This window comes from Myxine glutinosa, chromosome 3, assembly GCF_964187855.1.
Source record: "Myxine glutinosa chromosome 3, kmMyxGlut1.1, whole genome shotgun sequence".
Taxonomy (NCBI): Eukaryota; Metazoa; Chordata; class Myxini; order Myxiniformes; family Myxinidae; genus Myxine; species Myxine glutinosa.
This window is the reverse complement of record NC_136263.1, coordinates 218850758-218877807: the sequence shown is the minus strand read 5'-3', so window position 1 is coordinate 218877807 and position 27050 is coordinate 218850758. Positions and strand designations below refer to the sequence as shown.

Here is a 27050-nt window from a genome sequence, read left to right as displayed (position 1 = left end):
TCGTAAATAAACAAAGAATAAAGAACCAATCATAAATAAATAAAGAATAAATAACCAATCATAAATAAATAAAGAATAAAGAACCAATCATAAATAAACTAAAGAATAAAGAACCAATCATAAATAAATAAAGAATAATGACCAATCATAAATAAATAAAGAATAAAGAACCAATCATAAATAAATAAAGAATAAAGAACCAATCATAAATAAATAAAGAATAATGACCAATCATAAATAAAGAATAAAGAACCAATCATAAATAAAGAATAAAGAACCAATCATCAATAAATAAAGATTAAAGAACCAATCGTAAATAAACAAAGAATAAAGAACCAATCATAAATAAACTAAAGATTAAAGAACCAATCATAAATAAATAAAGAATAAATAACCAATCATAAATAAACTAAAGATTAAAGAACCAATCATAAATAAATAAAGAATAAAGAACCAATCATAAATAAAGAATAAAGAACCAATCATAAATAAATAAAGAATAAAGAACCAATCATAAATAAACTAAAGAATAAAGAACCAATCATAAATAAAGAATAAAGAACCAATCATAAATAAACTAAAGATTAAAGAACCAATCATAAATAAATAAAGAATAAATAACCAATCATAAATAAACTAAAGAATAAATAACCAATCATAAATAAACTAAAGAATAAAGAACCAATCATAAATAAATAAAGAATAAAGAACCAATCATAAATAAACTAAAGAATAAAGAACCAATCATAAATAAATAAAGAATAAAGAACCAATCATAAATAAACTAAAGAATAAAGAACCAATCATAAATAAATAAAGAATAAAGAACCAATCATAAATAAACTAAAGAATAAAGAACCAATCATAAATAAATAAAGAATAAAGAACCAATCATAAATAAATAAAGAATAAATAACCAATCATAAATAAACTAAAGAATAAAGAACCAATCATAAATAAATAAAGAACAAAGAACCAATCATAAATAAACTAAAGAATAAAGAACCAATCATAAATAAATAAAGAATAAAGAACCAATCATAAATAAACTAAAGAATAAAGAACCAATCATAAATAAATAAAGAATAAATAACCAATCATAAATAAACGAAAGATTAAAGAACCAATCATAAATAAATAAAGAATAAAGAACCAATCATAAATAAAGAATAAAGAACCAATCATAAATAAATAAATATTAAAGAACCAATCACAAATAAAGAATAAAGAACCAATCATAAATAAACTAAAGAATAAAGAACCAATCATAAATAAATAAAGAATAATGACCAATCATAAATAAAGAATAAAGAACCAATCATAAATAAATAAAGATTAAAGAACCAATCATAAATAAAGAATAAAGAACCAATCATAAATAAACTAAAGATTAAAGAACCAATCATAAATAAATAAAGAATAAAGAACCAATCATAAATAAACTAAAGATTAAAGAACCAATCATAAATAAATAAAGAATAAAGAACCAATCATAAATAAATAAAGAATAAAGAACCAATCATAAATAAAGAATAAAGAACCAATCATAAATAAATAAAGAATAAAGAACCAATCATAAATAAAGAATAAAGAACCAATCATAAATAAAGAATAAAGAACCAATCATAAATAAAGAATAAAGAACCAATCATAAATAAAGAATAAAGAACCAATCATAAATAAAGAATAAAGAACCAATCATAAATAAACTAAAGATTAAAGAACCAATCATAAATAAAGAATAAAGAACCAATCATAAATAAATAAAGATTAAAGAACCAATCGTAAATAAACAAAGAATAAAGAACCAATCATAAATAAACTAAAGAATAAAGAACCAATCATAAATAAACTAAAGATTAAAGAACCAATCATAAATAAAGAATAAAGGACCAATCATAAATAAATAAAGATTAAAGAACCAATCGTAAATAAACAAAGAATAAAGAACCAATCATAAATAAACTAAAGAATGAAGAACCAATCATAAATAAATAAAGAATAATGACCAATCATAAATAAAGAATAAAGAACCAATCATAAATAAAGAATAAAGAACCAATCATAAATAAATAAAGATTAAAGAACCAATCGTAAATAAACAAAGAATAAAGAACCAATCATAAATAAAGAATAAAGAACCAATCATAAATAAATAAAGATTAAAGAACCAATCGTAAATAAACAAAGAATAAAGAACCAATCATAAATAAACTAAAGAATAAAGAACCAATCATAAATAAATAAAGAATAATGACCAATCATAAATAAAGAATAAAGAACCAATCATAAATAAACTAAAGATTAAAGAACCAATCATAAATAAATAAAGAATAAAGAACCAATCATAAATAAAGAATAAAGAACCAATCATAAATAAAGAATAAAGAACCAATCATAAATAAACTAAAGATTAAAGGACCAATCATAAATAAACATAGATTAAAGAAGCAATCGTAAATAAACAAAGAATAAAGAACCAATCATAAATAAAGAAAGATTAAAGGACCAATCATAAATAAACAAAGATTAAAGAAGCAATTGTAAATAAACAAGGATTAAAGGACCAATCGTAAATAAACAAAGATTAAAGGACCAATCGTAAATAGGCAAAGACTAAAGAAGCAATCGTAAATAAACGAAGATTAAAGGACCAATCGTAAATAAACAAAGATTAAAGAACCAATTGTAAATAAACAAAGATTAAAGAACCAATTGTAAATAAACAAAGATTAAAGAACCAATCATAAATAAACAAAGATGAAAGAACCAATCGTAAATAAACAAAGATTAAAGAACCAATCGTAAATAAACAAAGATTAAAGAACCAAGCATAAATAAACAAAGATTAAAGGACCAATCATAAATAAATAAAGAATAAAGAACCAATAATAAATAAACAAAGATTAAAGAACCAATCGTAAATAAACAAAGATTAAAGGACCAATCATAATTAAATAAAGATTAAAGGACCAATCGTAAATAAACAAAGATTAAAGAACCAATTGTAAATAAACAAAGATTAAAGGACCAATCATAATTAAATAAAGATTAAAGGACCAATTGTAAATAAACAAAGATTAAAGAAGCAATCGTAAATAAACAAGGATTAAAGGACCAATCGTAAATAAACAAAGATTAAAGGACCAATCGTAAATAAACAAAGATTAAAGAACCAATCGTAAATAAACAAAGATTAAAGGACCAATCATAATTAAATAAAGATTAAAGGACCAATCGTAAATAAACAAAGATTAAAGAACCAATTGTAAGTAAACAAAGATTAAAGAACCAATCGTAAATAAACAAAGATTAAAGAACCAATCGTAAATAAACAAAGATTAAAGGACCAATCGTAAATAAACAAAGATTAAAGGACCAATCGTAAATAAACAAAGATGAAAGAACCAATCGTAAATAAACAAAGATGAAAGAACCAATCGTAAATAAACAAAGCATAAAGAACCAATCGTAAATAAACAAAGATTAAAGAACCAAGCGTAAATAAACAAAGATTAAAGAACCAATCGTAAATAAACAAAGATTAAAGAAGCAATCGTAAATAAACAAAGATTAAAGGACCAATCGTAAATAAACAAAGATTAAAGAAGCAATCGAAAACAAATAAAGATTAAAGAACCAATCGTAAATAAACAAAGATTAAAGGACCAATCGTAAATAATCAAAGATTAAAGAAGCAATCGTAAATAAACAAAGAATAAAGGACCAACTAGAAATCATCTAAAAATGCAAAGTTTGTTTGCTTCCGCCTTGTTTTCATAAGTTTTCTTCCGTATGTGAAACATGACAAAACCAGCTGAAAAATGCAAAAAAATTGATGATTTAGGTGATGTTGACATTTTGACCTCAAAAGCTTCAGTGACCCAATATCAAACCCCAGCTCAAATTTAAAGACCAGGTTTTTCATGACGGCTTTTAGCTTTTGATTGATGAACCAATTCAATGACTCAATGTGCGATTTCTTAAAATTTCAGTTAAATCAAATGAAAATTGATTTGATGCAACCTTGACCTTTGACCTTTTGATAAAAAAACAGAGAATTGCTTTGAAGCTTTTGATAAGTGAACCAATTCAATAAACCCTATATGCAAATTATTTAAATTTCAGGTAAATCGGGTGAAAATTGGTGATCTTATGCAACCTTGACCTTTGACCTTGAGACAAAATTATTAATTTATCTTCTCCATGTTCTCATAATAAAGCTTTGTTGGAAATTTGATGACAAATTTGAATACTCACGCTCTATGCGGACAAACAGACAGACAGACAAACAGACCCAAATGTGATACCCTGTTCCGCTGCCAAGGGTAACTCGCACTGTGTTATTGAAGCTGTTAGCATTTAGTTTATGTTTTTGGTTAGCATTTAGCTTATCTGGTCCATGAGAAAAAGTTTCCAAAAGCAAAACAGAACAAATTTAAATTCCTGGCCCTGAAGTGTGAGTAATCAAATGGAAAAGGAAGGGGATATTTCGATTTCTCTGTACGTACAGGCCACACCAAGCATGGAACCCTCACCTCCATAGCGGATGTGACGTATAGCGTGTGTTTACTTGTGCATTGTGGCTGAATGTATGGTCAGGTGCGGTGGAAGGAAACGCTACAGACGTTCATGTTTCACAAAACGAGCTGAGCCTCGTTTGGACGGATTTCCGCACACCTGACGTTCTCCTTTCCTGTGGCGTCTTCACTATGAGATGAGGAAAGGAATGTAAACTAGGGATTGTTTCTTCACATTCAGTAACTGTCTAGCTCAGTCATAAGAAAAACAACTCGGCCTGACTCACGGGTCCTGGACTATAGGCCCACCTGAGTGAAACCGAGTTTGAACATAGCTCCTGTGGGAAGGTGAGGCGGAGGGGTAGGATTGGAGATAGAGGATATTTTTTGGCCTTGCACTGCTGGAATGACTTTGTGTCTTCGTCTTCAAATCCGCACCTACCAAGTATAAAATAAAGTGCTGGACTTTGTTCATTTATAGAACCTGGTGATTGCAGAAGGTCCAAACAGGAAGTTACATTAAATTTTTTATTTATGAGAATTGACACAAATAAAGGCCATTTGACCCGACGTGCCTGTGTCGTATTCACATCTCTCTATTCCCAGGACTGCACTGCTCATCATACAGCAAACTCCATGACATGGAATGACATTCTGCTCTTGGGGAAAAAAATACAATGCAATATTTCATTTCCATAGTCTAAAAACAGATGGAACAGCGGGGTCTCCTTGTCTGAGGGTCCACATTCTCCAAGATGTAGCCCCCCTCACTTTCCCAGGTACAGTACTACAAGGACAGATTTCAGTTTTCTCACTTGATGAGGAATCAAAAGCAGGTGAGGTGACACAATATTGAGGGCAATACTGACCAAGACATCTTGAGTCATCAGACTAAAGTACACAATTTAGTGTCTGTCTGTCTGTCTGTCTGTCTGTCTGTCCACAATGGTCAGGGCCCTTAGGGATATTTTGGTTCAAATTCTTCCAAAAGCATCAAATTTGGCGCAGATGTTGTCCATGCCATACTCTTTCGATTTTTGACGGGCGCCAAGGGCGGTATGATCCGGGGACCATACCGGTCCATCCCGCCATGTCACCTGACCTACGACGTCATAATTGGGATATGCATCCAATCACATGGCGTATTATAAGTGGTCAAAGTTAAAAATGAATCGATCGAAAAATGAAGGCAGGGATCCATTTTTTAGGTTTTCATTAAATCCAATATGGCCGCCAGGTCACATGACCTATGACGTCATATTTATGACATGTATACAATCATGTATACATGAACCCGGATCATAATCTCACAAAAATTAAACACAAGGATATGGCATACAGTTCATAAAACATCAAAATCCGTACCTTTGTAATTAGACTGATGAACTGCATATGCCTGAAAATTAGGAAATAGACATGTAAATATTTCCTCTAATTGTCAAAAATAAGGTCAGAGTTCGATTACCCAACCCAGAAACATAAAATAGTGAACCTCGCGTAAATCTTGACAAAAAACTCAAAAACCGACATGTTTGATTCAAAAATGACCTTTAAGATGACCTTGAGGGTTGACCTTGACCTCGAATCATCAAAATAACATCATAATTGGATTCCGCGACCTCAGAAACCCATGAAAAGTGGTATCATACATGATTCCAACCATTTTGGTTATTTAACTGATTTTCCTCTAATCCGGGTGGCGGCCATTTAGTATTTCGCCAATATGGGGCCCGCGGGGGGGGGGGGGGGCGCCCGTCTTGGCGCCCGTCAACAATCGAAAGAGTGTGGCATGTGCAACATCTGGGCCAAATTTGGTGCTTTTGGAAGAATTTGAACCAAACGGCCCCAAAATATCCCTAAGGGCCCTGACTACAATACATTCAACCAAACTTGCCAAGGGAACTGGGGGTCACACAGCGGCGGTTGTAATGACTTCATTTCCACTACCCCTCCCCCTCCCCCCAAAGGGTTAAGGTTTATAAATAGATTACCACTGCGTCCCATGGGGCCCATGGGGCACACCTACCGGAGGGTTATGAGAAACCATAAACTATTCAGTTAATTTTCATCCAATGTAAGATTACCTTTTTAAACAGTGGCGATACTGATGTTTAACACTCAGCGGAATAAAATTTGCTGGAAACCTGATGTCCATGTGGCAGTCTATGCTCTCCGTGCCCGCCACGGACTAACAGACCTGAGCCGTCTTGACTTGCTAGGCCTCTAATTAGGTCGCTACCTAGGCCTGGAAGCCTGATGTCCATGTGGCAGTCTATGCTCTCCGTGCCCGCCACGGACTAACAGACCTGAGCCGTCTTGACTTGCTAGGCCTCTAATTAGGTCGCTACCTAGGCCTGGAAGCCTGATGTCCATGTGGCAGTCTATGCTCTCCGTGCCCGCCACGGACGAACAGACCTGAGCCGTCTTGACTTGCTAGGCCTCTAATTAGGTCGCTACCTAGGCCTGGAAGCCTGATGTCCATGTGGCAGTCTATGCTCTCCGTGCCCACCACGGACGAACAGACCTGAGCCGTCTTGACTTGCTAGGCCTCTAATTAGGTCGCTAACTAGGCCTGGAAACCTGATGTCCATGTGGCAGTCCATATGCTCTTCGTACCCGCCATGGACTAACAGACCTGAGCCGTCTCGACTTGCTAGGCCTCTAATTAGGTCGCTACCTAGGCCTGGAAACCTGATGTCCATGTGGCAGTCCATATGCTCTTCGTACCCGCCATGGACTAACAGACCTGAGCCGTCTCGACTTGCTAGGCCTCTAATTAGGTCGCTACCTAGGCCTGGAAACCTGATGTCCATGTGGCAGTCCATATGCTCTTCGTACCCGCCATGGACTAACAGACCTGAGCCGTCTCGACTTGCTAGGCCTCTAATTAGGTCGCTACCTATGCCTGGAAGCCTGATGTCCATGTGGCAGTACATATGCTCTTCGTACCTGCCATGGACTAACAGACCCGAGCCGTCTCAACTTGCTAGGCCTCTAATTAGGCCGCTACCTAGGCCACAATTATCTTTAGTTAATAAAGGTGGTTAATCGAGTCTTTACACATGAATGATGTTGCCCATTGGCTGTCTGGTTTTTATATCCATCAGATTATATGTGGACTATATATGGATTGGTTAGGCCTATAACTGATATATTGGGGCCTCAGATTAGATTTCTCCTGGGCTTGGCTTCAAGTTTGAAGTGTGATATTGTCCCGACACCTTTACGGCCCATTTATGACCCTTATTCCATGCATAACTCCGTCCTGAACTGTCACGAGCATTGTTTAGCACTCGCCTGAGGGAAAGGTGAACAAAATGGACGTATACATGTATATATTTTACACATGGGCGGTGTATAGGAAAAGAGTCGCTGGTCCACTCACCTAACAGAAGTAAAATTTATTTTCACCACAAATTAATCAATTCTGTCCAATGATAATGGTATCATGATAATGGAATAATAATAATAATAATATTAACATTATGGCAAAATAATTACATTGATAATAATGATCATAATAAAAATAATAATAAAAATAATAATGAAGATAATAATATGGCGAGTCTAAAGCATTACAGGCTAAGTGGGTGTGAAAATGTATAATTAAGACAAAAACAACTGAATATAAAGGTAAGTCAATGTTGTCGATTTGCACATACACGACGCCATTATGCTTCCCGTTACGGCCTGGCTACTCACGGCGGAAGCGGGTGTTTCTGGTCCTTAATAAATATGATATCTTTGGCTCGTGAAACTATCGCCCGACCTCCATGGCCGGATCACACGGCTTGCTCAGTCACAACTCCGCTGTTCACCTTTCACCAGGGAAATATTCTGCTCAAATGATATACCAGCATAATACTAAATACGCTGCAGGAATGTTGGGAGTTTCAGAAAAACTGCTGGAGCACAGAATGTCTCTGGGGTCAAATACTTTGTAAAGTAAATAGTGGAATAATCAGTCACACACGACAAGATTAAAGGTGACCGGAGGAACTATGGAGGGTGGTGGGGTAGCTGGGGGTGTGGAGGCAAGGAGGGTGGTGGGTTACCTGGGGGTGTGGAGGCAAGGAGGGTGGTGGGGTAGCTGGGGGTGTGGAGGCAAGGAGGGTGGTGGGGTAGCTGGGGGTGTGGAGGCAAGGAGGGTGGTGGGGTAGCTGGGGGTGTGGAGGCAAGGAGGGTGGTGGGGTAGCTGGCAGTGTGGAGGCAAGGAGGGTGGTGGGGTATCTGGGGGTGTGGAGGCAAGGAGGGTGGTGGGGTATCTGGGGGTGTGGAGGCAAGGAGGGTGGTGGGGTAGCTGGGGGTGTGGAGGCAAGGAGGGTGGTGGGGTAGCTGGGGGTGTGGAGGCAAGGAGGATGGTGGGGTAGCTGGGGGTGTGGAGGCAAGGAGGGTGGTGGGGTAGCTGGGGGTGTGGAGGCAAGGAGGGTGGTGGGGTAGCTGGGGGTGTGGAGGCAAGGAGGGTGGTGGGGTAGCTGGGGGTGTGGAGGCAAGGAGGGTGGTGGGGTAGCTGGGGGTGTGGAGGCAAGGAGGGTGGTGGGGTAGCTGGGGGTGTGGAGGCAAGGAGGGTGGTGGGGTAGCTGGGGGTGTGGAGGCAAGGAGGGTGGTGGGGTAGCTGGGGGTGTGGAGGCAAGGAGGGTGGTGGGGTAGCTGGGGGTGTGGAGGCAAGGAGGGTGGTGGGGTAGCTGGGGGTGTGGAGGCAAGGAGGGTGGTGGGGTAGCTGGGGGTGTGGAGGCAAGGAGGGTGGTGGGGTAGCTGGGGGTGTGGAGGCAAGGAGGGTGGTGGGGTAGCTGGGGGTGTGGAGGCAAGGAGGGTGGTGGGGTAGCTGGGGGTGTGGAGGCAAGGAGGGTGGTGGGGTAGCTGGGGGTGTGGAGGCAAGGAGGGTGGTGGGGTAGCTGGGGGTGTGGAGGCAAGGAGGGTGGTGGGGTAGCTGGGGGTGTGGAGGCAAGGAGGGTGGTGGGGTAGCTGGGGGTGTGGAGGCAAGGAGGGTGGTGGGGTAGCTGGCGGTGTGGAGGCAAGGAGGATGGTGGGGTAGCTGGGGGTGTGGAGGCAAGGAGGGTGGTGGGGGAGCTGGGGGTGTGGAGGCAAGGAGGGTGGTGGGGTACCTGGGGGTGTGGAGGCAAGGAGGGTGGTGGGGTACCTGGGGGTGTGGAGGCAAGGAGGGTGGTGGGGTGTGGAGGCAAGGAGGGTGGTGGGTTACCTGGGGGTGTGTGTCTGTGTGTGAGTCTTTGTATGTGTGTGTATGTGTGTATATATGGTTGGTTGTGTGTAGATGTGTGTATATAAAGTCGTGGCCAAAAATATTGGCACCCTTGCACCTTTTTCAAATAATTCACCATTTCTTCCAGAAAATTATTGAAATTTAAAAATCTTTTGGTTTCTACATTTGTATTTCTTTCGTTTGCAGTGGAACAAAACAAAAAAAGCTGAAAAAAGGACAATCTCAGCGTATTCCACACAGAAATCCTCAAATGGCCCGGACAATATTATAGACACATTTTAGAAGTTGCAAGAAATAATTAGATTTCAAGCAGGTGATTCTCCTTTACTTTGGAATTGAACACACCTGCGGTGAGTCACAGGTGCCTGCAACATAAAAATCACTCACTCAACCAGTTTGAATAGAGAAAAGGAGTCATTCTGCTGTTTTGTGTCACCTTGTGTACCGCAATGAGCATGGAGAAAAGAAAAAAAAAAACAGAGAATTGTCTGAGGAGGTGAGACACAAGATTGTAGCCAAGCATGGACAATATCAAGGCTACAAGTTCATCTCCAGAGACCTTGATGTTCCTGTGTCCACCGCACGCAATGTTATCAGGAAGTTTAAGGCCCATGGGACTGTAGACAACCTCCCTCGACGTGGCCACAAGAGAAAACTTGATCAAAGATTGTTTGAATGGTGAGGAAAGCACCTCAATCACCTGCCAAACAGATTCAAGCTGACCTTCAGACACAAGGTACGACAGTTTCAACTCGCACCTTCCGTCACCAACTCAATGAAAGGGGGTTCTATGGCGGGAGACCCAGGAGGACCTCACTGCTGAGAGAGAGAGACCCAATCACACACCTGAACAAGCGAAAATCCTTCTGGGAGAATGTCCTGTGGACAGATGAGACCGAATTGGAGCTTTTTGGCAAAGCACATCATCTCCATGTTTACAGAAAACAAAATGAAGCCTTCAAAGAAAAGAGCACCTTCCCCACAGTCAAACATGGAGGAGGTTCAGTGATGTTTTTGGGTTGTTGTGCTGCCTCTGGCACTGGGTACCTTGAATGTGTGCATGGCATCATGAAATCAGGAGATTACCAAGGCATTCTGGAGCGCAATGTTCAACCAAGTGTCAGAAACCTGGGTCTCCGTCGAAGGTCATAGGTGTTGAAGCAGGACAATGACCCCAAACACACTTCAAAAAGCACCCAGGAATGGTTCAAGACAAAACGCTGGACTGCTCTGAAGCGGCCAGCAATGAGTCCAGATCTAAATCCCATTGAATACCTGTGGGGAGATCTGAAACCAGCAGTTTGGAGAAGGCACCCTTCAAATCTGGGAGAACTGGAGCAGTTTGCACAAGAAGAGTGGGCCAAACCTCCAGTACAGAGGTGCCAGTACAGAAGCTCATTCATGGGTGCAGGAAGCGCTTGACTGCAGTTATTTTGTCCAAAGTCTGTGCTACCAAATATTAAGTCTAGGGTGTCAATAATTTTGTCAATGCCATTTCTATTTATTTTCTGATTTTAAAGGATATATTAAGTTCTGAATCAAAAAAAGGTTCTGTAATATTAACAGTGAAATAAAGAATTGTGGAGACCAAGTACTTTTGTCAAGTTCAACATATTTTTAGAGAAAATTGTGAGTTATTTGAAAAAAGTGCAAGGGTGCCAATATTTTTGGCCACGACTGTATGTATGTATGTATGTATGTATGTATGTATGTATGTATGTATGTATGTCTGTATGTATGTATGTATGTATGTATGTATGTATGTATGTATGTATGTCTGTATGTATGTATGTCTGTATGTATGTATGTATGTATGTATGTATGTCTGTATGTATGTATGTATTGTTATGAATTTGGTAGAGCAATATCTAGAGCTAGGTAGATCTGAATAGGTAGGTATTCGGCTGTCGTGACAGGGACTCTACATGTAATAAGTTCTTGATGTTTAGGCGTTTGTCGGGGTAAGATGTATGATTGTGGATCTACCTGGAGGTCCGAGTGTTAAATAGTGAGGGATTAAAGGTAACGCCCCTGTGAGTCTCACCTGGTAGTCAAACCTTTGTCCATTATGGCACTGCAAACCACATAAACATTAGTTAGGTCCTTAGCGCAACATTAAATAATTCCCTTTCCCTGACATTGACTTCGTAATAAATAGACAGGAAACCAGGCCAAAAACACCGCCACGGTTGGCCGCCGCCATTCGCACCTCAAAGGCCCACCAACCTCGCGTGTTACGTGTTACAAAACGACCGCGGGGGGGGTCGCGGACGGGAGATGTCAGGAGTCGCATGCCGCAGAGGGCGTGACCTGGGCGAGTTGGGAGGCTGTGATTGGCTGAGGAGTGCGCCAATGTGACGTCATCGGCCACCAATATATGCGACGGTCGGACGCCATTTCAGGAGTTGAGTTCGTGGCAGACGCAGGAGACACCAGAGAGTTCGTAGGAGTTGGTTGGAGCACACAGCAGACGCAGGAGACACCAGAGAGTTCGTAGGAGTTGGTTGGAGCACACAGTCGACGCAGAGACACAGTTGGTGGAAAAGCTCCCCGAAGGCAGTTGGTGGAGAGTTCGTTCACACACCGAGCACACCAAGCCCACAGAGCACGCGGCAGTTCGCAGCAGTTCGTTGCAAGTCGAGCCCTCCGTTGAACCATTGGTGCACGGGCCTTGTGGAGATCGTCCTCGTGTGAAGCTGCTGGCCACGCGTCGGACGCGTGGTGCTTGGAGCGGGGCCTCGTAGAGCTTGGAGCGAAGGACCTGGTGGTGTGCGATCGGGCCAAAAGGAGCGGTGTTGGACGGCCGCCCCGAGAGACGACGAAAGACAGATAAGCCGCATCCGCGTACATTTGAACGACGTGACGTGTTATTTTTGTATCCATAATCTCCCTCGTATCGTGTTTGCTGTCAGTCGTGTGGGGACGTCCCGATTTAGAGTTATTAGATTTACCGGCGCGGCTTTTTCACTGTATTACTATTCGATAATAAATCCTTATATTATTTTCTGTATATATATCTGAACGCAGTTTTCCTGGGTGTTTGATTTTTATAGGTAAGGTTGCGGAGCCTTCGCTGTGTCCCGCCATTCCGCGCGTTTGTGTTGAACTTGAGTCCGCCATTGAGTGTTCGCCTCGGGAGTTAAAGTCTCGCAAATCGGCCATCCGTAACTGTGGTGTTAATCACAGTTGCGTAACAAGTGGTGTCAGGAGTGTAGGATTTGAACCCGTCGGACAAATTTTTTTTGTCCGTGGCGAGACATCGACACGGTCGGACAAATTTTTTTGTCCGCGGGGAGAAATCGACACGGTCGGGCGTACATTGCGCCCGACGTTCGAACGCAAAATTTTTATAGTTGAGGCGGAGAAATTTGATAATCAATTGGGCAAACGGAGCGCGATATCGCGTCTTCGTCAAATTTAAATTGTTTCAGGAATTATTAAAATAAATACGCGCGCGGGGAACGACCTTCCGAAAAGCGGATGTCGGAGGTCGACGAGATGGAAGTACGCAGCGAGGCCTCCGTCAGCGTTGGGAGTGAGCCGGAAATAGGGGAATTTGATGTCGAGGTGAGCCTTGGAACCTCCCCCGTCCCGAGCACCAACTTATCCCCCTCCCCCACCGGGGAGTCGGGAGCAGTAGGAACGGCCCCGACAACCGACCAGATGTTGGGTCAATTGCTTCGAAAAATTGAAGGGATGGAAAAGAACGGTGAGCGAGCCAGTTGGGAATTGAATGAACAAATGAAGTCGCAGGGGAAGGAATGGAGGGAAGGAATGAAGGGAATGAGTAAGGATATGGGAGAAATGAAAAGTGGGTTGGAAAATAAAATGGAGTCGCAGGGGAAGGAATGGAGGGAAGGAATGAAGGGAATGAGTGATCGATTGGAGGGACACATTGAAGGAATGGGAAATAAAATTGATGGGTTAAAAGGGGAACTGAATGCCCAGAGTGATAAAATTGAAGGATTAAAGGAGGGATTGAAAGAACAAATCGAAGGGATGGACAGCAAAATCGATGGATTGGAGGGAAAAATGGAGGTGATGAATGAACAAATGAATGAACAAGGGAATGAAATAAAGGAAAGGAATGAACAATTGGAAGGAAAAATTGGGGAAATGGCACAGCAGCTGGGGGAACGAATTGATGGCATAGAAGGGAGAGTGCAAAACCAAATTACGGACAGACTGGGGAAATTTGAGGGTAAAGTAGAAACTCAAATGGGGGAGATGGAAAAAGCCATAGGGGTGGAAATTGAATTGAAACGGGAAGAATTAATGTCAAAAATAGAGGAGGGCGTGACGCAGGCTGTCCAAATGGGGGAAAAGTTGGAGGGTCAGATTGGTGCCACAAATGCTCGAATTGATAAAGCAAATGGGGACCTGGAAGGCTATCGGGGCCGGGTGGATGCCAGAATGCTACAGCAGAGTGAGGAATGGGGACTGCTCAACCGACAGGGGGGCAAATTGGCCGAGGAGGTGAGGGGGTTGGAAACCCGCATAAAAGAGCAGGAGCAAGGGTTAATTGAGAAAGGCCTGTGGGGGCCACTAATGGATAATGAAAGGGTGAGTGATTTTATGCAGGAGCGACTGGAGATCTGGGACAATACCATCAAGAAGGAGGTTGGTCGGGTTCAAGAGAGCCTGAAGGAAGAGGTGAGTAGGTCGGTTAAACATCTTCAGGACCAGATTAAGGTGACCCAGGAGACCCTCACCACGAGCCACATTTGGACACCAGAGGCTCCGAAACGGAATACCCAGTTGGGGGGGTGTTTTGGCCCCGGACTGGATTTGGACAGAGAGGAATCGGGGAATAGAGTCTCTGGAAAAACAATCCCCCTCGTACATTTTGACGGATCAGGGAGCCTCGAGGCTTTCCTGACACAATTTGAGTGCGTGTCTCAGCTCAATGGTTGGGGAGAGCGGGAGCGCATGGGGAATCTGGTGGCGACACTGCGGGGGTCAGCCGCCGACGTGTTAAACGTAGTCCCAGAGGGAATATTGACCAGCAAGGCCATTTGTGAGGCCTTGAATAACAGGTACGGGACAGGCGCAAGGTGCGACCTGGTCAGGGCACAGCTGCTGCATCGCAGGCAAAAGCCTAATGAGACGTTGCAGGAGCTGGCCCAGGATATATACCAATCTGTGAGGATAGCATACAGGGACCTACCAGCACAGGCGTGGGACAAGCTGGCGATAGAAAAATTTATGGCGGCTCTCCCTGATCCTGAGGTCCGGACGTTGGTGGAGTTACAGGACCCACCCACGGTGCACCGGGCAGCGGAATGCGCGGCGAGACTGACCTTTTTGAGAAGGTCGAACCGCGCATCGGAGAGAGCACCTGTGACGGTACGGCAGGCCGAGGTGCGGGATCAGGAAAAGCCAGAGGATGACATCGGGCGAATGTTAAGGGGAATCAGCCGCCAGCTGACAAATTTGATGGGGGGACAATTTGCAGGGAGCGAGTCACGACAGGGTGGTCCAGGTTGGCCATCGGGACGGCCTGATTTTTATCGGGCTGGGCCGGAAGAAAGGGGGGCTCCGCCTGGCTTCCAGAGGGGTCCGTTCTTGGGGACTTGTTTTAGATGTGGGAGAAGAGGGCACAGTCAGAGGAATTGTCGGCAACCATATGGGCCCCCACCTCCTGAGAGGCTTCGCAGTCCAGAAAGGAGGGGGCCCCCAGTAGGTCCACAGGCGCCAGACAGAGGACCACCACCTCGGCCTGGGCCAATAGCAATAGAGTGTGCAGGAAACTAGAACGAGCCGAGCATATGGGCCATGCTCGGCTGGCATGTGTATGGCAAAGCATCTTTCTTTGGTGAGGTTAGTAAAATGTGACAAATGGTTGGCATGGGTAATCTGTGGGTTAGATGGAAATTTAAGGGTGGATTTTGAAATGCCATGGTGGACACTGTACAGTGACGCCATTATTGATCCAGGTGTGTAGACCAAAGTGTTGGAGGCTGTGATGAAATTAATAGGGTAGCAAGGCACAGCTTTCAACTGGTTGCGGGGGCAACTGTGCTGATATTTGGGACGCGGGATCCTGGGGATGCAGTTGTGTAGCCTGAGGGTCAACGTGGTGCTGTGCATGTCCGAGGTGTGTGGACCATGTCTTCTGGGTGAGTCTCCTGGTGGAGCATGGCTGTTGGCTGGACCTTGGTGTGGTCAAGTGTGGGTGAGCACTGGGGGGCTGCAGTTCTGTAGTCGGACTGGGGGATGATGGGGAGGTGCAGGGGACGTGGCTGTAGGGATGCCACGCACTGCGACCGTGCCCCCCAGGGCCGAGGTTGTGTGTGCGGTAGTGTGTGTTGTGGCAGCAAGTGCTCACCACATTGGCCAGCTGGGGCTGCTGCAGCTGTGTTCCTCGCAGGGGGGCCGAAGGATGGATGGTGGGTCGCACCCTTATGGACACTCATGGGCCATGTTGGCGTTTTGACTGCTCACCTTGTCCCGGTGACCCTTGCACGGTAGAGGTGCAGAGCTGACGTGGCTGTAGGTAGTTGTGTAGCGATGATCACCGTTGGATGCGGATCCACATACCTGCCAGTGTAGTGGGGATAAAAGAGAAATTTGGAAGTATTTGGTAGGCCCAATGTGAAATTTTGGAAATTAGGTGTGGTGGATGACACTCTTGAACCTGACCAACCTGCAACTACCTGCACTTGAGGTGAGTGTTTTAAGGAGTACTGTCCCAGGCTTCAGGATTTGCTTTGGGAAATTGGGGACATGTAATTTGGAGTTGGGAGGTGAGAGCGAGTGATGACATGGCCGGTGAGGGGATGGAATGGGAGCCACAGTGTATTGTGGGTGGCGTATGTTTTTGTGTTGTGGTTAGGTGTTTTGATGTGGTCGTGAGAGTGGAACCTGGAGAGTGAGTGATGATTATTGGAGATAATGAGGGGCGATACTTGTGCTTTTGGAAATGTGCTTTTGGAAATGTGTGATGGTTTAAATGTGAACTGGGGGATTTCACATGTGGCAGGCCATGGCAAGCCTTGTAACACCTTTTACACCATCTATGGAATTGTACTGAATTGTGCTGAGTTGTGTGGAGAATTGAATGGCAGCGGGGGGAGGAAGTGTGTTTTGGGGTCTTGTGGGTGGGGAAGGTGTGTGTGTCCGCAGGTACGGAGCAAGCTCTGAGGAGCGATGCCTGCGGGCCCCCCTCTGCGGAAATTACCCCTGGCAGCCGGTGGTAACTGGAAATTGGAGCTCGTCGGTGGAGGGTCTGGTTGGGCGCCGCGGGGGGGGAGGAAGTCCCCCGGTGACCCGTGTTGCTGCGCGAAAGCAGGAGGCAAAGGAGCCTGGTGTGTGTGGAGACCCTCACCGGCGAGGTAACGGCGGAAAGGGGCTGTTGGGCTGTCATGGGGCCAAGAGGTAAAGGGGGGGGGGCAATGAACTTGTAAGTCGGTTGACTTGTTTTTGGGACTGCGGGCACCACAGCCTGATGCGCCCCCACCATCTTTTTGTGCGGTACCTCCCCGCTGCCTAGTTGAGGAATGCACACACACGTGAATGACATCAATGCCATGGTCCTGCAGGGGGGTGTATTGAAATAAGTGCTTTGTTGATTTTTGAAATGCCTTGATGACCTATGGAATGAGAATGAGTGGTTAAGGGGTCTGTGTTGCATGAATGTGGGCGAAATCCACCGAGCCGTGTCACTCACCTGTAACATCTGGACAGGGCCGTGGAAATTTAGGGGGATGCATTGGGGATGGCCCCGCAGGTAAGGTTGTGTCTTGTGGCATCCACCGGGGGACGCGGTCTGTAGACCGGGGTATGTACAAAGGTTAGAGTTTTGAGTTTGGAAAGATGGTTAAGTTTTGCGGTTAAGTTAGTGTTGTGTGTTGTTGTTTCCTCCCTCCACAGGAACAACGAAGAAGATGTACATACTTGCATGATGGTTAAGGGGTTCAGCATGTTAAGGAAGTGTAGGTAGGTAGTCCGACTCACTTCCCACAGCCCTTCCTGATTTATTTCATAGGTTAATTAAGTGTGTGACAGTAAGTGTTAAGGCTGGAATGGTAGCGCCTGCGGTGAACCTTGCAGGAGCTACGGTTCCAGGGGGGGGGCTGTGTTATGAATTTGGTAGAGCAATATCTAGAGCTAGGTAGATCTGAATAGGTAGGTATTCGGCTGTCGTGACAGGGACTCTACATGTAATAAGTTCTTGATGTTTAGGCGTTTGTCAGGGTAAGATGTATGATTGTGGATCTACCTGGAGGTCCGAGTGTTAAATAGTGAGGGATTAAAGGTAACGCCCCTGTGAGTCTCACCTGGTAGTCAAACCTTTGTCCATTATGGCACTGCAAACCACATAAACATTAGTTAGGTCCTTAGCGCAACATTAAATAATTCCCTTTCCCTGACATTGACTTCGTAATAAATAGACAGGAAACCAGGCCAAAAACACCGCCACGGTTGGCCGCCGCCGTTCGCACCTCAAAGGCCCACCAACCTCGCGTGTTACGTGTTACAAAACGACCGCGGGGGGGGGTCGCGGACGGGAGATGTCAGGAGTCGCATGCCGCAGAGGGCGTGACCTGGGCGAGTTGGGAGGCTGTGATTGGCTGAGGAGTGCGCCAATGTGACGTCATCGGCCACCAATATATGCGACGGTCGGACGCCATTTCAGGAGTTGAGTTCGTGGCAGACGCAGGAGACACCAGAGAGTTCGTAGGAGTTGGTTGGAGCACACAGCAGACGCAGGAGACACCAGAGAGTTCGTAGGAGTTGGTTGGAGCACACAGTCGACGCAGAGACACAGTTGGTGGAAAAGCTCCCCGAAGGCAGTTGGTGGAGAGTTCGTTCACACACCGAGCACACCAAGCCCACAGAGCACGCGGCAGTTCGCAGCAGTTCGTTGCAAGTCGAGCCCTCCGTTGAACCATTGGTGCACGGGCCTTGTGGAGATCGTCCTCGTGTGAAGCTGCTGGCCACGCGTCGGACGCGTGGTGCTTGGAGCGGGGCCTCGTAGAGCTTGGAGCGAAGGACCTGGTGGTGTGCGATCGGGCCAAAAGGAGCGGTGTTGGACGGCCGCCCCGAGAGACGACGAAAGACAGATAAGCCGCATCCGCGTACATTTGAACGACGTGACGTGTTATTTTTGTATCCATAATCTCCCTCGTATCGTGTTTGCTGTCAGTCGTGTGGGGACGTCCCGATTTAGAGTTATTAGATTTACCGGCGCGGCTTTTTCACTGTATTACTATTCGATAATAAATCCTTATATTATTTTCTGTATATATATCTGAACGCAGTTTTCCTGGGTGTTTGATTTTTATAGGTAAGGTTGCGGAGCCTTCGCTGTGTCCCGCCATTCCGCGCGTTTGTGTTGAACTTGAGTCCGCCATTGAGTGTTCGCCTCGGGAGTTAAAGTCTCGCAAATCGGCCATCCGTAACTGTGGTGTTAATCACAGTTGCGTAACAGTATGTATGTATCTATATATATAAAGTAGAGTTGGCCTCTGTGTCTGTATCCTGATCTATCTACGATCTCTAAGATCTCGAGAACCCGTGGACGGATTTGCGAGCGGAAAGTACTGTTCGACTCGGGATGGTCCCAGGAATGTCACGGAGACATAAACATTTAAAAAATTTCGGGTTTTAAAATTAGTGTATTATTAGCACTAGCAGAAGAGAGAGGGATTCGAAGGGAGGGAGCGCAGCGCTTCTAGCGCTTCTGACTACAGCACACCTTAAAATTAAAAAAACTTCGGGTTTTAAAATTAGTGTGTTACGCGTAATTAGCGCTAGCAGAAGAGGGAGGGAATCTAAGGGAGGGAGCGCAGTGCTCCCTCCAGCGCTTCTGTTAGCGTAATTAGCGTATTTCGGAACGTTAATTTTTCAACTTCATTATTCGGAATCAGTACGTCCCAGAGAACCTTCGTAACGTTAATTTTTCAACTTCATCCGATTGACATGGGACCAACGGCATGTGACAAAGAGTGAAACATACAGGCTACATTTATTTGACGACAATGAGTTCCGACTTCCGACCTCGGTGGGATGACAGGCTGAGTCAACCCCCCTGGTGTGAAGGGGGAGGAGGAGGGGAGGGGGAAGAGAAGGGGAGGGGAACGAGGGGGAAGGGGATGGGAGGGGGGAGGGGGAGGGGGAAGGGGGAGGGGGAGGGGGAAGGGGGAGGGGAGGGGGGAGGGGAAAGGGGGGGGAGGGGGAGGGGAGGGGCCCTTCTTCCCCTGGGCACCCCCGCACCCTTCCCTCCCCCCTTCCCCCCTCCCCCCTCCCCCCCCTTCCCCCTCCCCCCCATTCCCCTCCCCTCCTCTTCCCCCTCCCCTCCTCCTCCCCCGCTTCCCCCTCCCCCCTCCCCCCCGTTCCCCTCCCCTCCTCTTCCCCCTCCCCTCCTCCTCCCACTCCCGTGCAAAGCCGGGTACCTCTGCTAGTATATGTATATACATATATCAACAAAATATGAAACATTCGCAGGAAGTCTTTTCACACTTTTAATTCTGTACACAGTATATCGGTGGGGTGGGTGCCATGACCTGTTTGAAGTGTTATTAAACAACCTAACAATATCATGTATTCCAGATTCATATTGGTATTTGGCTTTAAAGTTTAAAGGTTGACATCACCTGAGTGCTTGCCAAGCGATGTCTTAAAAAGTCAGATTAACGATTTCAAATATTTTCAGCAGGGGAACCAGTAGGCATGCTAGTTTTGGGCCTGGTCATTGATATATCGGAAAATTACTACTTAGAAAATTGTCACCGACACCATTGTCCGTAACTGTACAGACAGAAGAAGCTTTCTCACCAAGATATTACACTTGTATGTTTGTGTGAAGGACGCACCTGTGAATTCAGGAGGGCATTGGCAATTGTACGTCATGACGCCGTCCACGCACGTCCCACCATTAGCACATTTGTGGCCCGGACAGTTATCGATGTTCTCTTCACAGTGGAAGCCTTCGAAGCCTGAAAGATAATTCGGTGTTCAAAGCATGCCCGGATAATGTGATAACGTCGTCAACAAATAAAGGTGTTGCACTTCACAAGGAACTCAAATACCTATTTCCTCTACAGAGTTATGGGTGGACGCAATATTGGGTTACTTCCGGTTAGCGACGGCCACCGCCAATTTAGCGCGTTGGAAACAACAACTTAGCAACGATTTGAATGGTGAGTTCTGTTCGTGATATCAGAGTTCCTAAATAATTTCTGTGTAACAGAACATCAGTAGTTTACCAGAATCGCCCTCCCTCGCGGTGTAAAACCAATGCACTCACGTCACGACCCCTTGTGATTTCTACACATTTCGTGATTTGGTGGACACCGGTCTCCTTAATGCCACGGAGTCCGCCCAGTGATGCCGAGCACTCTCGCCTCGACCAACAAACCCATCCCAAACCTCCACTTTGTGTGTCAAAGACATTCCTTTCCTCGACTTTTGTGCACTTGGTTCACCGCTAGCAACTCAACTTTTTGTAAAATGAAAGAATCAGACGACCATTAAAATGTGTAAGCAGCAGAGAAGGCCACCAGTATGAGATGGAACAGCGAGATGAGATTTTACGATTTGGAGGGCACGATTAATTACAGGGAACAATGTTAACGCTCGTTAAGACTGGCGATAGTAGGCAAGGTCGGCAATATTAACACTTGACATTCTGAGATTAAACAACCAGATTTTGAGATTGAATCCGAGAGCGATTCTGAGATATAATCTCATTCTGAGATTCTGAGATTTTTTTTTTTAAGAGGTAAAGTCAAGGTTCATGGAAGAGCAAGAACACAGAACAGATCAGGATGCAACTGAACAAAGGGAACAAAACAGATCAGGATGGTTGGAAGGATCAACCCCCATTAGCCCTCCCAAAGCCCACCACTTTCCAAGTTTCCAGTTTTTCCTTATTCTGAATCTGCTTCTGTATGTATCCATCTTGTCCGCCCCGTGTCCTCCCTTCACCCTAATTCTTCCCCACATGCCTTATTTCTCCAAGTCTCCCTCAATTTTGTCCCTCATCCCTGCTGTTTGTGTGTTCCCTTCAATTTTTACTGTTCCTTTTGTTGTGTTATATCCTGATCCGTTATATGTTCTGGCTCTTCCACGAGCCTCGGCTTTGTGTACAAAAACAAGAGCGAAAGTCTAACATCGGCGGAGCCGGGCTTGTTTGATACTTTCGTTGATGATAAAATGACCTGGGTGGGGATACCAGTTAGCAAATAATGCAGGTATTAAATTACTTTTCAATAAATTCCACATTCCTGTGCCACCTTCAGTCGAACGTCAGGCATGGACAGCAGGTTCGTGAAGGACTTGGACAAAAAACCGACTCGGTCTGAATATTGCTATATCCAGTCAATGGCGAAACTGCAAATGGTGAATCTGCAGATGTGGATTCCGCGAATGTCATGGATAGAAACCCTTACGTCATTTCCTCATTCTGCTTTAAACTCAATATCTCTATATTTTTATTCCAAACAGCGTCATTTATCAATTACAATCACAAATTAATAATATAACATTAATATATCAAAATATAATGTTAAATCACGATTGTATCGAGATATTATCAAACCAGCGAACTGTCGTCATCAGTTCACTTCCGGATTTGGGATCAAGATCCATGTCGATCACATTTCAAAATCATAATTGTATCGAAGAATTTCTGAAACCTCCGACCTACCACCTTACCACACCTGCTGGGATCCCAAAACGTTCCACAGAAGGTTATTTTATTTATTTTTAGTAAAATATGCAACGGTAATGGTTACTAAACGTTTTCCCCCTGTCATGTGACCGGATCCTCAGCTCTGATTTGTGGATGTTTGTGAGGGACATACATACATACATACATACACCAGATGGACAGACAAACGCTGTTCTAGATGGCATTGCCCTACGGGCTGCGCCATAAAAAAAAGAGTGCAGCATGCTGCAGGTGTGTACTGCAAATACATTGTTAGTAGGTTACAGCACATGTGGATTTCAAGCCAAAAATACTGAAGATTAATGAGTTGATTAATGGCTTGGTCCCATGGACCATTATGTGGTGGATGTGCATTTATTGAACTAGGGCATTGCCCGTACTATATCTATATCTAAAATTATATCCCCCCCCCTCTATTTACATGAAATGGTTTGGTCCAAAGCGAACGGCTTGCGAGTACGGTGACAATCCCCCCCCCTCTATTTACATGCAATGGTTTGGTCCAAAGCGAACGGCTTGCGAGTACGGTGACAATCCCCCCCCTCTATTTACATGAAATGGTTTGGTCCAAAGCGAACGGCTTCCGGAGTTTGGTAAAGAAATCGCCATCGCGTGCACAAACGCGCAGGAAAGCGAATGAATCGCAAATTCGTTTTTATTAGTTTTAAAACATAGTTTAACGCCAACATAGTTTGCAAACGTGAAATAAATGAATACGCTCTCAAATGTGCCATCCGAGGCAGAGTGTGTCCGCCACGTTCGGCACACGCGATAGTTCGCTGCTCTCTGATTGGTTGAATCGTTTTTTGGACATAGCTCGGTAAGTAATTGTCCGATTAATATGAAACCTTGAAAAGGCACATCCTCGGGTCCCCAGCAATATACCTGGCAAGTTAAAAGTATATCGGACCCGTGGTTGTCGAGAAACAGCGGTCACAGACAAACGTACAAACGTACAGAGATTACTGGAATTATAGATAGATGATGAGCCAAAATGGTTTTAAATGACCATCCTGGCTGTTGTATTAAAAGGTGTCCTTTAAGCGTATGACTATTTAAAGCACATTTCATTCACATCTCAGAAGTAGGCCGAAGTGGGAGTCACTAACGAGAGTATTTAAAATCATTTTGGTTCAAATAAATGGCTGTAAATTATGAGGTATATATTCTCGAAGACAGTTATTGACAGGTAAATCAATATTGTATTTATAACATAATTTTTAGAGCTCATTTAATTGCAACTTCTGACCCCAGCTAGGCTTGCTCACAAAAGTATAGACAAAGATGCAGACAAGGAAGCAATTTTTCAAGTTAAACTCACCAGGCAGGCAGGCACACTCATAGCTGTCATCTGCTGTCTGGCGACATGTACCACCATTATGGCAAGGAGATGGGTAGCAAGGAGCCGGCACCCGCTCGCATCTCCTCCCGCCGTAACCTGGGCGGCATTGGCACTTCCAGCCACCACCAGCTTTGGCCCGACAGGTCCCTCCATGCTGGCAGGTGCCTGGGGGGCAGGTCGACTTCGACAAAACTACCGTGAGCCGTGTTTCACAGAGTAGGCCGGTGAAACTTGGGGAGCAAGAGCAGATGGCACGCTCACCTTGCGATTCGCATGTACCACCATTGGCACAGGGTGAGAAGGCACACGGATCAACCTGGTTGCATGTTAAACCTAATAATGACAGGTACAAATAGTGTTTTGTGAGTCGTTTGCTTTGCATAAGAGGGCATCAAATGGTTCAAGTATATTTTATATAACCTAAAAACGTGTTCGATGCTCAACAATATAATAAATTAATGAAGAAACTAGACTTCTGGAGAGTACATAAAACACCTTACCCCACTCTGTCTTGAGAAACAATAACATGGATGGAGTCTACAAGTGGCAAAATTGATTGGTCATGATGTCATAAAATGCCATTATATTTTATCCAAGTATTTCTAAACGGAAGCTTTTGGAAAGTGCCAAGAAGGCGAGTTGTGTTCTAAAGTGTTCAAATATGCAGTTTTTGTAGATGTCCCCTTAATATGAGAGCTGCGAAAATAATTATTGCAGTAATAATAATCAATCTTAGTTATAATGGATCTTAGTAATAAAAATCAATCTTAGTAATAATCAATCTTCGTAAAAATGAATGTCAGTAATAATTAATCTTAGTAATAATCGATCTTAGTAAAAGCGATCTAAGTAATAATCGATCTTAGTAATAATCCATCTAAGTAAGAATCGATCTTAGTAATAATCTATCTAAGTAAGAATCGATCTTAGTAATAATTGTTGGTGGTAATAATCGATTTTGGTAATATAATCAATCTTATAATAATTTATGTTGGTAATAATCAAACTTAGTAATAATCAATCTTAGTAAAAATTGAGGTTGGTAATAATCGGTCTGAGTAATAATCAATCTTTGTAATAATTAATCCTAGTAATAATGCTGATAATAAGTGATCTTGGTAATAACCGCTGGAATTACATGTCAAGATTATTTTATAAAACAGACAAGTGAAACAGTAAACAGAAAAAGAAAACAGACAATGAAACAAGAAGACGTCATGCAGAGCACGATACTTGCAAAATCCACCCCTCCCCCCCAAAAAAGGTTGTAATTGATTCAGCAAATTGTCCATTTCATCAAGATCAAAATTGACAATATGAAAGGATAAAAAGAATGAGAAGTGATGATTTTTCAGATGAAAATTAATGATTTAAGAAGTTTGACCTTGAGTTAACCTTTGACCTTTTGACCTTTTGACCTCAAAAATAGTTGGTTTCCCAAATCAGTGAGACACTATGCAAATGCTGTTAAATTTTAAAGTCAATCGGATGAAAATTTATGATTTTGGAAGTTTGACCTTTAGTTGACCTTTGACCTCAAAAATAGTTTGTTTCCCAAATCAGTGAGACACTATGCAAATGCTGTTAAATTTTAAAGTCAATCGGATGAAAATTTATGATTTTCGAGGTTTGACCTTTGGTTGACCTTTGACCTCAAAAATAGTTGGTTTCCCAATTCAGTGAGGTACTATGCAAATGCTGTAAAATTTTCAAGTCAATAAGAAGAAAATTTATGATTTTTTAGATGAAAATTTATGATTTTGGAAGTTTGACCTTTAGTTGACCGTTGACCTCAAAAATAGTTGGTTTCCCAATTCAGTAAGGCACTATGCAAATGCTGTTAAATTTTAAAGTCAATCGGATGAAAATTTATGATTTTTCAGATGAAAATTTATGATTTTGGAAGTTTGACCTTTAGTTGACCTTTGACCTCAAAAATAGTTGGTTCCCCAATTCAGTGAGGTACTATGCAAATGCTGTAAAATTTTCAAGTCAATAAGAAGAAAATTGATGATTTTTCAGATGAAAATTTATGATTTTGGAAGTTTGACCTTTAGTTGACCTTTGACCTCAAAAATAGTTGGTTTCCCAATTCAGTGAGGCACTATGCAAATGCTGTTAAATCTTAAAGTCAATCGGATGAAAATTGATGATTTTTTAGATGAAAATTTATGATTTTCGAGGTTTGACCTTTGGTTGACCTTTGACCTCAAAAATAGTTGGTTCCCCAATTCAGTGAGGTACTATGCAAATGCTGTAAAATTTTCAAGTCAATAAGAAGAAAATTGATGATTTTCAGATGAAAATTGATGATTTTGGAAGTTTGACCTTTAGTTGACCTTTGACCTCAAAAATAGTTGGTTTCCCAATTCAGTGAGGCACTATGCAAATGCTGTTAAATTTTAAAGTCAATCGGATGAAAATTGATGATTTTTCAGATGAAAATTTATGATTTTGGAAGTTTGACCGTTAGTTGACCTTTGACCTCAAAAATAGTTGGTTTCCCAATTCAGTGAGACACTATGCAAATGCTGTTAAATTTTAAAGTCAATAAGAAGAATATTGATGATTTTTCAGATGAAAATTTATGATTTTGGAAGTTTGACCTTTAGTTGACCTTTGACCTCAAAAATAGTTGGTTTCCCAATTCAGTGAGGCACTATGCAAATGTTGTTAAATTTTAAAGTCAATCGGATGAAAATTGATGATTTTTCAGATGAAAATTTATGATTTTGGAAGTTTGACCTTTAGTTGACCTTTGACCTCAAAATAGTTGGTTTCCCAATTCAGTGAGGTACTATGCAAATGCTGTAAAATTTTCAAGTCAATAAGAAGAAAATTGATGATTTTTCAGATGAAAATTTATGATTTTGGAAGTTTGACCTTTAATTGACCTTTGACCAAAAATAGTTGGTTTCCCAATTCAGTGAGGCACTATGCAAATGCTGTAAAATTTTCAAGTCAATAAGAAAAAAATTGATGATTTTTCAGATGAAAATTTATGATTTTGGAAGTTTGACCTTTAATTGACCTTTGACCAAAAATAGTTGGTTTCCCAATTCAGTGAGGTACTATGCAAATGCTGTTAAATTCTAAAGTCAATCGGATGAAAATTTATGATTTTTCAGATGAAAATTTATGATTTTGGATGTTTGACCTTTGGTTGACCTTTGACCTCAAAAATAGTTGGTTTCCCAATTCAGTGAGGCACTATGCAAATGCTGTTAAATTTTAAAGTCAATCGGATGAAAATTTATGATTTTTCAGATGAAAATTTATGATTTTGGAAGT

At 42.8% G+C, this 27050-nt stretch overlaps 1 protein-coding gene across 1 annotated transcript in view; it reads right to left on the bottom strand.

The window, feature by feature from the left end:
- The window catches only part of LOC137422866 (uncharacterized), a 288315-nt gene that overhangs the window by 148275 nt on the left and 112990 nt on the right, over positions 1-27050 (bottom strand). Inside the window, exons 4-5 of the mRNA XM_078774985.1 lie at positions 23739-24092; positions 20559-20681 (exon numbers count right to left, since the gene is read on the bottom strand). Of these exons, the coding sequence (XP_078631111.1) occupies positions 20559-20681; positions 23739-24092 (477 nt within the window). The remainder of the gene's footprint in view (positions 1-20558; positions 20682-23738; positions 24093-27050) is intronic.